Source organism: Eulemur rufifrons, chromosome 8, assembly GCF_041146395.1.
Source record: "Eulemur rufifrons isolate Redbay chromosome 8, OSU_ERuf_1, whole genome shotgun sequence".
Taxonomy (NCBI): domain Eukaryota; kingdom Metazoa; phylum Chordata; class Mammalia; order Primates; family Lemuridae; genus Eulemur; species Eulemur rufifrons.
Window position 1 is genome coordinate 5,576,181 of NC_090990.1, and position 14,707 is coordinate 5,590,887.

Sequence of the window (14,707 nt, forward strand, 5' to 3'; positions counted from 1 at the left end):
AAACCCTCAGGAAAAAAACGCCATTTACAGTAAGAATGTGATCAATGTCACAAGCTTCCACATCATGTCATTTTTTTGTTTTTTCAACCTCAAAACTTGCCAGAGCAAGGACTTTGTCTCCAGAGCCTAAGAAGAAAGACACATGATAAACAAAAAGGTTATTTCAAGTGCATTTACAATTCCAGGAAAAGAGGGAAAAAATCTATCACAGATATTGAAATAGAAAACAGAATTAGCTTCCATTATCAGCACATTAACCCCTGCACCTTCCCACTGTCATCCCAGTTTCCTTCCCTCTGCACAAACAATCCAGATACACAGGGTGACTTATTGGTTACAAATCCTTACTCCAGCTCTAGGTATGAAATAGAATATATAAAATTTTAGTTTACTGTTATAGTTACATCTAACTGGAAAGTATTTTAAAGACATTAGGCTACATTAATTTATTTTTAATTACAAAGTATTGGGAAATAAAACCAATACAATGGATTTAATGGTTTCATTCTTAAACTCAAGAAAAAGTCATCATGTCATCTCAACCACACTCTCCATCAATTTGGAGCAGTAGTATACTCACATGTTCACCTTTCAGAAATATGAGGGCACTCACCAAGGTCCGTAGAGACTTTTTCAAACTGGCTGAGTATAGCACCTGCATTTGCTGACAAGAAGGCCTCATCATCTGCAGTCAGCTAAACAAGATGAAACAAAGCCCAGTTGAGTGGGTTCAAATGTTATAGGCAGTTCTACAAACCACAGTTAAAAATGTCTTAGGATCACAAACTAGACCACAGATCAAGAAGTTCTGCAGTAAATACTTCACATTCTTTCTTGCTATCTAATATATTAAATACTAGTACCTTCTCGCCAAGTTTCCTGAGAGCTGTCAGTATCTCCACTTTCTGTTGAGTGTACAGGTCTCTTTCCAGTTTTCCTACCATCAGATCTCTATCCATCTAAAATGGATAAATGTAAGGCATATGATATTTAAGTGGAAAACATTCTGTACATAAAATACAGCTTATCAGACCTACCTTTAAAAAATCCTCTAGCTAGGCCGGGCGTGGTGGCTCACGCCTGTAATCCTAGCACTCTGGGAGGCCGAGGTGGGCGGATCGTTTGAGCTCAGGAGTTCGAGACCAGCCTGAGCAAGAGCAAGACCCCATCTCTACTAAAAATAGAAAGAAATTATATGGACAGCTAAATATATATATAGAAAAAATTAGCCGGGCATGGTGGTGCATGCCTGTAGTCCCAGCTACTTGGGAGGCTGAGACAGGGGGATCGCTTGAGCTCAGGAGTTTGAGGTTGCTGTGAGCTAGGCTGACGCCACGGCACTCACTCTAGCCTGGGCAACAGAGTGAGACTCTGTCTCAAAAAAAAAAAAAATCCTCTAGCTGATTAATATTATAAAGCACTATGAAAATAATCCAGGGCAAACATCAAACATGATAGAAATGCTATGATGTAGTTCTAATAAATTTTAATTCTGATCATAACCATTGTCTTAGTTATAAACTCTACTGAAGGTCAGTAGGTCAATAGCTTCCTTTAGAGAGGCGCTATCCTTTAAGAACTCATTTCTTCTGAAGTGATATGCTTTGACAAAAAAACAAAACAAAACCCAAAAACAAAACTGAACTAGGTCTGAGGTTTGAATGAGATAAATGGTATCAGATCCCTACCACCAGAACACTAGTAGCATGTACTATACACTGGTGCTATTCTAAGTGCTTTTAACACCGTAAGAGCCAGGGACTATCATTATCATCTTCTTACAGAAAGGGAACTGAGGCACAAAGAGGTTGAATAAAATAACTTGCCTAACGTTACATACCTCAGTAGTGGAGGAGGGATTCAAATCCAGCCAGTCTGACCCAAGTCCATCCTCTTAATCACTACACTACCGAATTACCCGTAGTTGCAAATAACTTGTTAACTTTTAATTATATTCAAGTCTGTAAAGAGACTTCTGGGACTATCATGTTTATAAAGATGCTTGAAATTCTTAGATGAGCTAGGCCACACATGCACAAAACAATGCTGCTGACGATGCTCATGAGATTTCAAGTTAGGGCTCCAGAAGGAGATGGTAAAACATTAAAGGCAGAGTCCAAGTAGAAGTGGTCAGTGGCAATTTGAACTGCCACACACTGTTTAAACCTCTACATTCATTATCAACCAAAATTCCTCAAAGTATTACTTTTGTCATAAAATTGTGGGTTGTGGCTCTAAAATCAACCGACCAATTTTTAAACTGTAAAATATCGTAATGAGTGAATTCTTGGGCTAGGAAAAGAAATACACACAGCAACCAGATCAATTCAAAGAAACTTTACCTCTGCTAACCTTGTCCGAAGCTGACCTGGTTGTTTCTTTGCAAACAATCTGATGACCTCTGGGGTTTTAAAGGCCTGGCTGATAGCTGCCTGAATAGCCTAGAAACACAAGAAGGCAAAAACTAACCAAAACTTCCGACAAAGCAGATATTGTGATAATTGACTGATGGATCTTTAATTGTTCATCAAACGCTGTTATAATTTCAGTTTTCATTTGCTATTTATGTGCATGTCACTGGAGCCAAATATATAACTAAATGAAGATCTAGAAGGATATGCTGTTTTATGCATAAGCAAACACTCATCTAGTAAGTCACACCCAAAAAAGGGTATATTTTCTATCTGAAATATACTTATAAAAGAAAAACAGAACTGAACTCTGTCACTGATATAAATAAATTAGCTTACCAGCTGCATTCCACTTAGTTCATCCACCAAAGTCATATTTCCAGACATAATTTTCTTCAGTGAATCATTAAATTCACTTAGTTGCTCCAAAGTTTCCTTTTTGGTTTCTTCATATTCATCTGTATCAAGTTCTTCTCTGAAGCAGAGTGAACAATATAATATGGAAATAAAGAGTTCCAAGTGAAAAACACAATCTTAGTACTTGCACACTAGAAAAAGGCTGAAGGGAACATCGAAATGCTAATGATGGATGTGTTCAGATAGTAGTAGCATGGGCATTTTCCTGAAATATGCTTACTTTGATAATTAAAAGGTTTTCTTTTACCAAAATGAGGCACACTTAACAAATCACATAATAACTTCCCTTTAAGCAATCATTGGTATAACCTTGGACAAGATACTGGACATAGCCAAGCCTCAGTTTATCTATAAAGCTTCAGACAGCGATAATACCTACCTGACAGGGTTGGTATGAGCATTAAATGAGATATGAACAGTGCTTGGCATGTAACAGGTACTTGAGAAATAGCTGTTGTTATTAGCATCATCATGTACCTTGCAATAAAACAGCAATGCAGTATTTGCCATCTGAGTAAGAGGTTATTTTTATTCACCAAAGAAGCCATTTATAATATTAAACATTTACTACGAATAACAACAGCTACCACTTATTTAGCACCTACTCTGGGTCAACCATTGTATCGACCCCTTCATTTGTAATATTTACAACAACCTTGCAAGGTTGTTAAAAACTACCATGAACAGTCTTGATTCTTTGTGCAGTTAAGGCTGAAACCACACATCATAAGTGCTAGTAGTACCTTCTCAGCCCGATACCAGGCAGGGTTGTTTTAAATACTAAAGACAAGGTAGGTGCTATTATTTCCACTTCAAGGTGGTTAAGTATTTTGCTCAAGTTCACATGCACTTAGTAATTAATTGAAAGACTTTCACATTCCAGCCTTTATGACTCCAAAATCTGCAATGAGTTTACTTCTCCAACAGACAAAGCACTGTGAAGAACACTATGGGGGAAACCAAAATCACACGTGGGCCTGCATCGTGGAGTTTGTAATGTAGCTGCACAAATTTTACAGCATAACAACATACAATTATACTATTACCTGCATTCCTCCAGATCTTGTAATTGCTGCATTAGTCTATCCAACTGTTCTTCTAAATTCTGTTTTAATTTGCTTGTCTCTGTCTTTCCTCTGGAAGCCATTTTAATTTCTACATAGAACAATAAACCCACATACTGCATATTATATTTGGTTATTTGAGGAGATTCAACACACCAGTTCAATTTAAAATAGGCTATACTCTTCCCACAGGCTGGAGGGTGAGGGAAAAAAAAAAAAGAAAAAGTAAAATAGGCTATACTCTTTCTTAGCTACAGATATGGTAAAGATAGTTATGCAAAGAAAATCTCAATTTAGATATAAAAGTTTAAACTCATATAATAATGACACCACACAAAAATGCCTGACAGTCTTAATTTTTTTTCTTTTTGAGTAGTGGTTTCTTGGTACAGTCTTCTTAATTGACTTGACAAATTAATTAGAAGTCTTCACTATTGGTCTATCTTACTTTAAACAAGTTTGATGATGAAAATACAAATCTGTAAAAAAGCAGATCAATTGTCAGTTTGCTTTATGTTCATTATAGCATTCTTTCTCATTTTTATAAGTACACTCCAGGACTGAGAACACTCTTGATATTATTTTGTTGGTCTTAGGTACAGTTACCTAATGATTTGTGAACATGAACATATTTTGATATGAATTTCTTCTTTGGAAATGTGCCTATTTTTCTATTGGGTTATCCTTCTCTTACTGATTTATATAACATGGATATGAAGCCTCTGCAATTATGTTGTAAATATTATCTCATCTCCTGACTTTAAATTTTATTTATGGTGATTTTTGTCATGATAAATTAATAACTTTTTTTTTTTTGAGACAGAGTCACGCTCTGTTGCCTGGGCTAGAGTGCCATGGCATCAGCCTAGCTCACAGCATCCTCAAATTCCTAGGCTCAAGTGATCCTCCTGCCTCAGCCTCCCAAGCAGCTGGTACTACGGGCACATGCCACCACGCCCAGCTAATTTTCTCTATTTTTAGTAGAGATGAGGTCTTGCTCTTGCTCAGGCTGGTCTTTTTTCTTTTTTTCTTTTTTGAGACAGAGTCACGCTTTGTTGCCCAGGCTAGAGTGCCGTGGCATCAGCCTAGCTAACAGCAACCTCAAACTCCTGAGCTCAAGTGATCCTCCTGCCTCAGCCTCCTGAGTAGCTGGGACTACAGGCATGTGCCACCATGCCCAGCTAATTTTTTTTCTATATATATTTTTAGCTGTCCAGATCATTTCTTTCTATTTTTAGTAGAGACAGGGGTCTCGCTCTTGCTCAGGCTGGTCTCAAACTCTTGACCTCGAGCGATCCTCCCGCCTCAGCCTCCCAGAGTGCTAGGATTACAGGAGTGAGCCACTGCGCCCAGACATCAAGCTGGTCTTGAATTCCTGACCGAAATCAATCCTCCTCCCATCTCTACTAAAAAAAAAAATTGGAAAAAAATAGCCAGGCGTGGTGGTAAGTGCCTGTAGTCCCAGCTACTCAGGAGGCTGAGGCAGGAGGATTGCTTGAGCCCAGGAATTTGAGGTTGCTATAAGCCAGGCTGATGCCATGACACTCTACTCAGGGCAACAGAGTGAGACACTGTCAATCAATCAATCAAGCAATCAATCAATAAATCTTCTTTGTTTTGTGTCCCATGAAGGCAGGCTCTAAACATCTCAAGATTTATAAAAATATGTATTCTTTGTATTCAACGCTTTCATAAATTTCTTTTTCTAGCTGCAGAAAAATGCCACCTATGCTATGAAGGTGGCTATGAAGGGTCTTTTTTTTCCTTTCAAATAGCCAATTGCCAACACCCTTTACTAGTCAGTCTTATGTATTGATCCAATATGCCACCTTTATTGTAAACCAAATTCCCAGACTCAAGTCTGTTTCACTGATAATTTTCTGCTCCTATGGCATCACCTTCATATTTAAATTATTATAGCTGTATCACTGGTATATTTTGATAACTTCCTTTATTATTGCTTTTTCCCTCCAAAACTCTTGTGTACTTTATCTTCTGAATGAATTTGAGAATCAGCTTGTCAGTTGTCATTACAAATTCTATTGAAATTTTGATGGGGATTACATTAAAATTACAGGCTAAAATAGAGAAAATCTGTATCCTTGAAATCTGAATCTTCCTATCAAGGAATATATTGTTCTAGTTACCCAGGCTTTCTTGTGTGATCTTTAGTTTAAAAAGTACTGTTTTATTCACGTAGGGTTTGAATATTGGCTATTATTAGATTTTTTGTTAATATTTAGAAAACAGTTTTTGTTATTACAATATCTGATTATTGCTGGTGTAAAGCTACTGATTTTGCTGTGTTGATATATCCATTTACTTTAACATTTATAGCATTTAAGTTTTTCATTTACAAAAATTAAACTTACATTCCTTTCAGGAAATGCATTTTGTTTAACATTAGGCATAAACACTCATCCGAACTTAAATCCTAGGGTAACTTATTAAATCATGTTTTATTTTCCTACACATGAAGAAATCATTACAAGCTGATTTGACATTGAACTTCAATGGAGAGGATTCTTACATTATATTCAAAATAGAATATAATCAGTAAAAATCTAGTATTACTACCCTGTTTTAAAATTGTCTTAGCTGGGCTCAGTGGCTCATGCCTGTAATCCCAGCACTTTGGGAAGCTAAGGTGGGCGGACTAATTGAGGCCAGGAGTTTGAGATCAGCCTCTGCAACATAGTGAGACCCTGTCTCTTAAAAAAAAAAATCTATAGGCCGGGCGCGGTGGCTCACGCCTGTAATCCTAGCACTCTGGGAGGCCGAGGTGGGCGGATCGTTTGAGCTCAGGAGTTCGAGACCAGCCTGAGCAAGAGCGAGACCCCACCTCTACTAAAAATAGAAAGAAATTATATGGACAGCTAAAAATATATATAGAAAAAATTAGCCGGGCATGGTGGCGCATGCCTGTAGTCCCAGCTACTCGGGAGGCTGAGACAGGAGGATCGCTTGAGCTCAGGAGTCTGAGGTTGCTGTGAGCTAGGCTGATGCCACGGCACTCACTCTAGCCTGGGCAACAGAGTGAGACTCTGTCTCAAAAAAAAAAAAAAAAAAAAAAAAAAATCTATAATCACTAATTATACGCAAATATAAATGAAATACATTATAGCCAGAAGTGTTACTATAGCTACATTTTATATAAAATAGTTTAGTGCGTTTCTCCTGGAAATGCCCATTTAAATTTTTAAGTCTGTGGAATTTTCCAGTAAGAGTCAAGGCAAACCCAAAATGCAACTAAAAATGTCTTTTCAGGGTTAATTTTCTACAGTCTAACCACACTAGATTACTTGCTGCTCCAAAAAATGCCATGCACTTTCATACTTCTCTTTTGAGTCTGATTTTTTTCCTACCTATTGAGCCCACCCAATTCATTGATTCTTCAGAATCTAGTTCAAGTATCACCTACTCTATAAAGCCTTCCTTGATTTCCTCCCAATCACTAGGTTGTGAATTATTTAAGAGTAGGAATTTGATAATACCTTATCTTCATACACCAACATCTAGCATAGTGTTGGGCAAACAAAAAAGTACTGGATAAATAAATAATTGGTAGGTAAATAATGAGAATTGATCAAAGCATTTCACATCCTATTCTTTATTTAGCACTTATTTCTACTTTGAATTATGTGTGATTTTATTTCAGCACACTGTTTATTTGTCTACCTTCCTCTCTTGACTAAACTCTGGAGAACAGAAAATAAGTCTGATTCCTCTCTTAGCCTTCTCAGTACCTAATACAGAACAGACAATTGGATCAAGTATATTAAGGCTCAATGTATTTTAAGGAGGTAAAGCTATTCTGAATAAATTTCCCGTGAAGATGAGTACACTTTAAAAGTCTTAACCCTAGGCTGGGTGTGGTGGTCCCAGCCACTCTGGAGGCTGAGGCAGGAAGATCATTTGAGCCCAGGATTTCCAGACCAGCGTGGGCAACATGGTGAGACCCCAATCTCTACAAAAAAATTTTTTTTAAATAACTGGGCATGGTGGCATGTGCCTGTAGTCCTAGCTACTCCGGGCCCTAGGAGTTCAAGGATACAATGAGCTATGATAGTACCACTGCACTCCAGCCTGGGCGACAGAACAAGACCCTGTCTCGAAAGAAAAGAAAAAAAGAAAAAGAAAGGAAGGAAGGAAAGGAAAGAAAGAAAATAAATAAATAAATCCATAAATAAATAAATAAAACCAAAAATAAATAAAAAGCCTTAACCTGGCGCTACATTATTTGAGATTTAGTCCAGAAACACTAACTCACTGGCACCACCTAGCATTCAATAAAAGCGGTACACTTCGATGGCAACCAGAGACAAGGCTCTCAAATACTGTAATCTGGAGTAGAAAGTCCTTCCTTATTCCTGCTCACCTATCCTAGTACTCTGAACTGTGCATAGTACTGACCCGTCTGAAATTGCATAAATCTCTATTTCTTTAAGTTCGGAGTGTCACAAATTAGAGGAAAATGAAACTGTTCATCAGGAGTACAAGAGGCTCAAAGTCCAAACCCTCTAGGGGTGGAGTTGGCTAGGAAAAGGGAAACCACTAACAAGTAGTCTGTTGTTTGTTTTTTTTTTTTTTCAGAGTCTCACTCTGTTGCCCGGGCTAGAGTGCCGTGGCGTCAGCCTAGCTCACAGCAAACTGAAACTCCCGGGCTCAAGCAATCCTTCTGCCACAGCCTCCCGAGTAGCTGGGACTACAGGCATTCGCCACTATGCCCGGCTATTTTTTTCTATATATTTTTAGTTGTCCAGCTAATTTTTTCTATTTTTTTTAGTAGAGACGGGGGTCTCGCTCTTGCTCAGGCTGGTCTCGAACTCCTGAGCTCAAACGACCCACCTGTCTCGGCCTCCCAGAGTGCTAGGATTACAGGCGTGAGCCACCGCGCCCGGCCCAAGTAATCTTGTTATAATGAACTTAGGCTAAAGCAGTCCTGATAACTTGCTCTTGCACAATCTGCAACTGAAACACACCCCTCTCTTCCTAGGAAAACATCATGGGCAGTGGCGCTTTCTCCCTCAACTGCGCCTTAGGGCAGCCTTTCTGAAGTTTTCCTGAGAGGCCGAGGGTATCATTGAGGAAAACCCCTTATCCGGACGCGCCTGGAGGGAAGCTGTCAAACCCAGAAGCACAGATAAGGTAAGAACAGAGAGCACACCTTTTCCTGATTGAAAGTGAGCAGCGTTTGGACCACGACCATCCGGACTGGGTCAAGGAGTCGCTCCAGCCACGGGCGCAAATTCCATCTCCAAGGGGGAACTTGAAGCTCCCGCACTTGGGTCCCGCCGCGGCTGAGCTCGGCCAGGCCCCAGTTTCCACCAGAGGTAGCTGTGAACTCGTCGCCCTCGAAACTCCTTCCAGCCCTCTCTGATCAGAACCAGGACAACCTCCTTAGGCCCTCAGGGGTCTCCTTTCTGCCTCCCGCCCGCCCGTCGGTCCCAGAGTTTGGAACCAGGGACCCGCCTACCTGAGGGCCCCGGGCTGGCGGACCGCACAGGATGAGCACTTCCGCGGGACTGAGGCACTTCCGGCCTGCTGGAACCAATGAGGTTGCGGCTGCCGTGTTCTTCTCGCTGGCGTCCGGGTCGCGGGTCGTCTGCGGGACGACTGGGCCGGTCGGCCGTGAGTGCACGGTAAGCACCCGACACGGAGCCCCTTAAGAAACCAGTCCCTAGGGGAGTCAGCCCAGGACACCTTTTTGTTCCAGACATAGGGGAGTCCAAGGTGGTGAGGTCTTTAGGGTCGAATGTAACGGTCTCCGAAGCAAGGTCATATACAAGTTTGTGCTAAGGAGTTTTGACCCGTTAATTCTTTCAGTGGAATCGGAAATTTCGGTAAATTTGCTTCTGAGCTTCGAAACATGAATTCACCCGGCGTGGGTTGGGGGGTTCCTCTCTAGAGAGGTCTTGAGGGCTGGCATTCTTGGGCTTGGCGGGAATGAGGTGCTGGGGGTGGGGTGCAGAGGAATCATTTCCATTTCTTCCTAAATCTTTCCTTCCAACTGTGTAAAAGATTAGATCCACCTTCCTGGAAGCGGTTTGACATTTATGCCCCTTGACAAAGAGGAAGCTAGCTGTCGGGCGGCACTTAAAAAGTTACCCAGAAATTGGGTGGAAACCATTTTCTGATGTTCTCAGCCCATCTGTATGAAGAGTCAGTAGTCCACGGGACAACATCAGGGTTTATGACAAAATTGTTTCAGATGTGTAATCTTTGAAGTTAGTTATGTTTCATCTGCCCAGGAGAAACTTCCAACTTTGATTACCCTTGAACTCTACCAGAGTGAGTTGTTTCTGTCAGTTCTGTCTGATTGTGAAATTCTTTATTATCATCAATTGTTTTTCAGAGTTTCAATTTGGATATGAAACCACTTTTCTAAACCACCTTAGAGAAGACAGTTGATATACTAGTTGGAATGGTTCCAATAACCAACCTTGCAAAACACTTCAGATTCAGAGAATTTCCTTTGTAAAGGTAAGTGCTTGTTACATCAACACAATTACCTTTAATTTGTGCTTAGTGAATATGTGTGGAATTGTCAACATTTTGGGTAAAATGGAACACAGAGTGACAAACAGAGTCAATGCCATACAAAACAAAACTGGAAAATATACTTTTTTCCCACCATTGAAGAATTTTCTGAATAAACACTTGCTCACAGTGTATTTCCCCTAATTTTGATGATGATAGTATGATAGTCTCCTCAGGCATTTGTGCTGGTTTTAGTGTGCAATGTTAGAACCTGTGGAGGAAAGGCCTTACCATAAGTGCATTGAATTTACCCACTCTTCCTTCTCAGTGACTTAATCAGATTCAGTTCTATGCTGAGGGTATTCTTGTGTACCTTTAAGTTCTTGTTTAGAGTTAGTGGATAATGAAAACATAATTTCTAGTGCATAAGCAAGAGAAATTGTTCGTGTTCCAGTTCTGACACAAAATAGAATCCAAGTCTTCAGACAGGAGACAGAGAAGAAATTGGACAAAGAGGAATGATGTGTTAGGTAGATAGTAACAGAAGACAGCACTGGGGAAAGGAACCTCAGAACTGGGAGTCATAACTGGGAAACCAGATGTTGCTTGGCTGCTGGAGGAGTGTAGGGCACTTCAGCCTGGACTTGGCATGAGAGCCCAGAGAATGCAAATTGCTCCAACTAGGCAGGAAACATGCTTGGACAGATCAAACTTGAGTGGCTAGCAAGAAGTTAGTTAAGGCCGGGCGCGGTGGCTCACGCCTGTAATCCCAGCACTCTGGGAGGCCGAGGCGGGTGGATCGCTTGAGGTCAGGAGTTCGAGACCAGCCTGAGCAAGAGCGAGACCTCGTCTCTACTAAAAAAAATAGAAAGAAATGATCTGGCCAACTAAACATATATATAGAAAAAATTAGCCGGGCATGGTGGTGCATACCTGTAGTCCCAGCTACTTGGGAGGCTGAGGCAGTAGGATCACTTAACCCCAGGAGTTTGAGGTTGCTGTGAGCTAGGCTGTCGCCACGGCACTCACTCTAGCCCGGGCAACAGAGTGAGACTCTGTCTTAAAAAAAAAAAAAAAAAGAAGTTAGTTAACATTTGGGTCTTTTTAAAATGTCTTTTTAAAATGTCTACCAGCAGATAGCTTGTACCATTATGAGTCTTACATAATGGGTAACAGCATGAACTTATAGAATCAAGGTTATTACTGTAGTTTAATCAACCTCTCTAAGCTTCAGTTTCCTCATCTGTTAAAAAAAAAAAGGAGGGATAATAATGGTACCTACCCCACTGGGTTTGTTGTAAGGATCTCATGAGTGCTTAGCACATTTCTTGACAGATAGGAAGAACTCAAGTGAATGTTGTTACTATTGTTATCATCATTATAATAAAATAGGCATAATTAAATAATATTTGTAAGGAATAAGCCCATCCAAAGAGAATGAGTAGATGTATTGCCATTCGATGAAAGTCACAGGACATAAAATGAGATTCCATGAGCAGGAATCCGGAAGCTTTCTGCTCTTCTCTTGTCAATTTGCCACCCAGAGCATATCCCCAGGCAACCACTGACCTGCCTTCTGCCATTAGAGATTAAATTACCTGTCTAGAATTTCATATAACTGGAATCATACAGTGTATATTTTTTTGTATCTGGCCTATTCACTCAAATTATCTGAGATTAATTCATATTATTTATATCGATAATTTGTTCCTTTTTATTGCTCAGTAGTATTCCATTATATCATTATGCCAAATTTGCTTATTCATTCATTCATTGATCTCTTGATTAACACTTGAGTTGTTTCTAGTTTGTGATTATTATGTATAAGGCCAAACTGTATAATTCTTTGTTTGGATATATGTTTTCATTTCTCTCCATTATTTTTAAGCTATTGTTTTAATTTATACCTAAAATTCTTTCTCTATGGCCTCCTTGAGAATCTTCCTCCAACAATTACTCACTTTTTTGCAGCTTCTCTGGCTTCCTAATGGTGCTTTGCCTGCAACCTTCTACTATTCTAATCCTCCTCTATTCATAATGAAAAATCAAATCAAACAAACAACCTCCTCCTAACTGTGAAGGTAGTGTTTGATGTCTGTGGTTTGTACTGCCTGATTCTAGTCTATTTCTGCCTGCCTGCTGGATCTTTCTACTTGGACATACTGTGTCTACCTCAAATTCAATACCTATAAAACAGTAGTCTTACTCTTTATGCCTGCCCTTCACACCTCCTAACTTGTACTTCCTCTAGTGGCACTGGTCAGATAAACCTCATCATCTTTTATAATTCAGCTTATATATTGCCATCTTTAGCAAACTCTGAAGGTCTTAAAGTAAGCACAACTATTTATATAAAAATGTTAGGTCAAGGTGTAGCTTATGAGATAGGAAGAAATGAGCTACATTTTCTTTTTTCCTTTTTTTTTCTTTTTTTTGAGACAGAGTCTTGCTGTGTTGCCCAGGCTAGAGTGCCATGGCGTCAGCCTAGCTCACAGCAACCTCAAACTCCTGGGCTTAAACGATCCTACTGCCTCAGCCTCCCGAGTAGCTGGGACTACAGGCATGCGCCACCATGCCCGGCTAATTTTTTCTCTATATATATTTTAGTTGTCCAGCTAATTTCTTTCTATTTTCAGTAGAGATGGAGTCTTGCTCTTGCTCAGGCTGGTCTTGAACTCCTGACCTCGAACCATCCTCCCGCCTCGGCCTCCCAGAGTGCTAGGATTACAGGAGTGAGCTACCACACCCGGCCTACATTTTCTAACTAAAGAATGTCTTACCTTATGAAACTAAAGGTCAAAGGAGGATTTAATAGTAAATTAAGAATAGAGACCCTAATTGAATGGAGCCATAAAGCATGTACACACCACCCTTCATCCTCCTAAAATACTTTAGTAAACCCAAATTTATAATTAACATAAATTGAGGGCCAGGCATGGTGGCAGTATACTCAGGGTTTCATGTAACAGCCACTTCTCCCACTCCAGCACGCATATTGGGTTATAATAACACCATTCTCTTTACACATGTGTTACCATTCAGCCAAGATTTTTCCCAAAGGACCTTTAGATGGAACTTTCCTATATTGTAAGAAAACTTTACAAACAAACAAACACAGACAATACAGAGAATTCTCAACACAAAATGCCAGGCCTGTCAAACAAATGGGAATCCAAAGGGGACAAATGCCACTCCTAATTGTACGTCAGTAGTTCCCCAAATGCCCTGCCTAGGGCTGGAAGTTTCGCAAATGGGAATCCAAAGGGGATAAATGCCACCCCATCTAGAAGGTTCAGAAACCCTCCCCAAATGGGTGGTCTAATCTCCCTGTTCCCTGGGAAACCTTCCCCAAATGGTGGCCTAGCCCTCTGTTCCCTGGGAACTGCAAAAGAGCTCAAAATGCAAACCAGGTCTCCAAGTCCCACTAACTGCTTGATTTTCCCCCAAAATTGACGCCTCAGAACAAATCCAATAGGGAGATCTGAAAACTGGCTATTTTCTGTAGAAACCAATTAGCTGTCATGATGCAGAAGATTGTTCTAATCCATGAGGAGGAGATTATAATTATTTTTACTCTAGAATGTCCCATTGCATTTTTTAAGAAGTAATAGATTGACCTTGTCCAAATACACAATCTTAATTGTTATCTGTGTTCTTTTGAAACAAAACCTTTGTTCATTACTAAAATTTATATTTTCCTTTCTCTTTTTTAGCACTTATTTCTATAGCAGTCATCCAGCTGATGCTACTAACTTCATTGAACAAAAAATGAGGTTTACAAAGTCAAAGTAATCATCTTGAAAGTATTTAGTAGGAGATCTTTATTTGGGGTGAATCTAGTTGTGATCAATCCTGTGATTTCAGTTGAACTATTTCTTTTTATCCGTTGTCAGTGCTCATTAATACTTAAAAGCAACTTTCTTCCAAATGACTGGTCTTGACGTGTTTCCTTTTATTGGCTCTCATGTTCAGCTGACTATTTCATCTAGAAACAGTAGGAGAGGAGACGGTCGTGTGACTGCCAACAGGTGGCAGTGCTGCTGGTGCAGGCTCAGCCTGCCAAAGACGAGTATCTGAGGCAGGAGACCAGCAGGACCCAAAGGGCAGCTTCAGACTGTTGTTTTAGCATCTGACCTTCGACAGATGACTCTGGCCAGCCAAGTCAGCCCCATGCCTGAGAAAAGCACTACAGGATGAAGAATGAGATCTAATTAAACAGAGTAGAAATAACATGAGAAGGATGGCTTTTCGTATCCCATCCTAACCCCACCTGCCTTTTTCCTTGCTTTTCATAATCCTTAGCTTCGTGGGCCTCTTGCTTTAGGAGGAACCAGG

The 14,707-nt window shown here is 40.1% G+C and overlaps 2 protein-coding genes across 4 annotated transcripts in view; one reads left to right on the top strand and one right to left on the bottom strand.

Moving 5' to 3' along the window:
* On the bottom strand, positions 1-9,383 carry LZIC (leucine zipper and CTNNBIP1 domain containing). Of its 2 annotated transcripts, none has more exons than XM_069479316.1 (7): positions 9,369-9,383; positions 3,875-3,983; positions 2,751-2,886; positions 2,343-2,441; positions 864-959; positions 614-695; positions 1-126 (listed from the first exon to the last, which is right to left on the bottom strand). In XM_069479316.1, exons 2-7 carry the CDS (start codon positions 3,973-3,975, stop codon positions 68-70), a joined length of 573 nt encoding a protein of 190 aa, XP_069335417.1. In that variant the 5' UTR covers positions 3,976-3,983; positions 9,369-9,383; the 3' UTR covers positions 1-67. The 2 variants fall into 2 exon arrangements, with proteins under 2 accessions (XP_069335417.1, XP_069335416.1); XM_069479315.1 differs by lacking the exon at positions 9,369-9,383 and adding an exon at positions 9,060-9,123.
* Positions 8,709-14,707, top strand: part of NMNAT1 (nicotinamide nucleotide adenylyltransferase 1) — a 22,693-nt gene continuing 16,694 nt past the window's right edge. The window contains exons 1-2 of one of the 2 annotated variants that reach the window (XM_069479314.1): positions 8,709-9,040; positions 10,248-10,375. The gene's annotated coding sequence lies outside the window, so the exon portion shown is untranslated. Of the gene's footprint in view, positions 9,041-9,472; positions 9,535-10,247; positions 10,376-14,707 lie in introns of those variants that run through there. The other variant, XM_069479313.1, reaches the window with a different exon arrangement.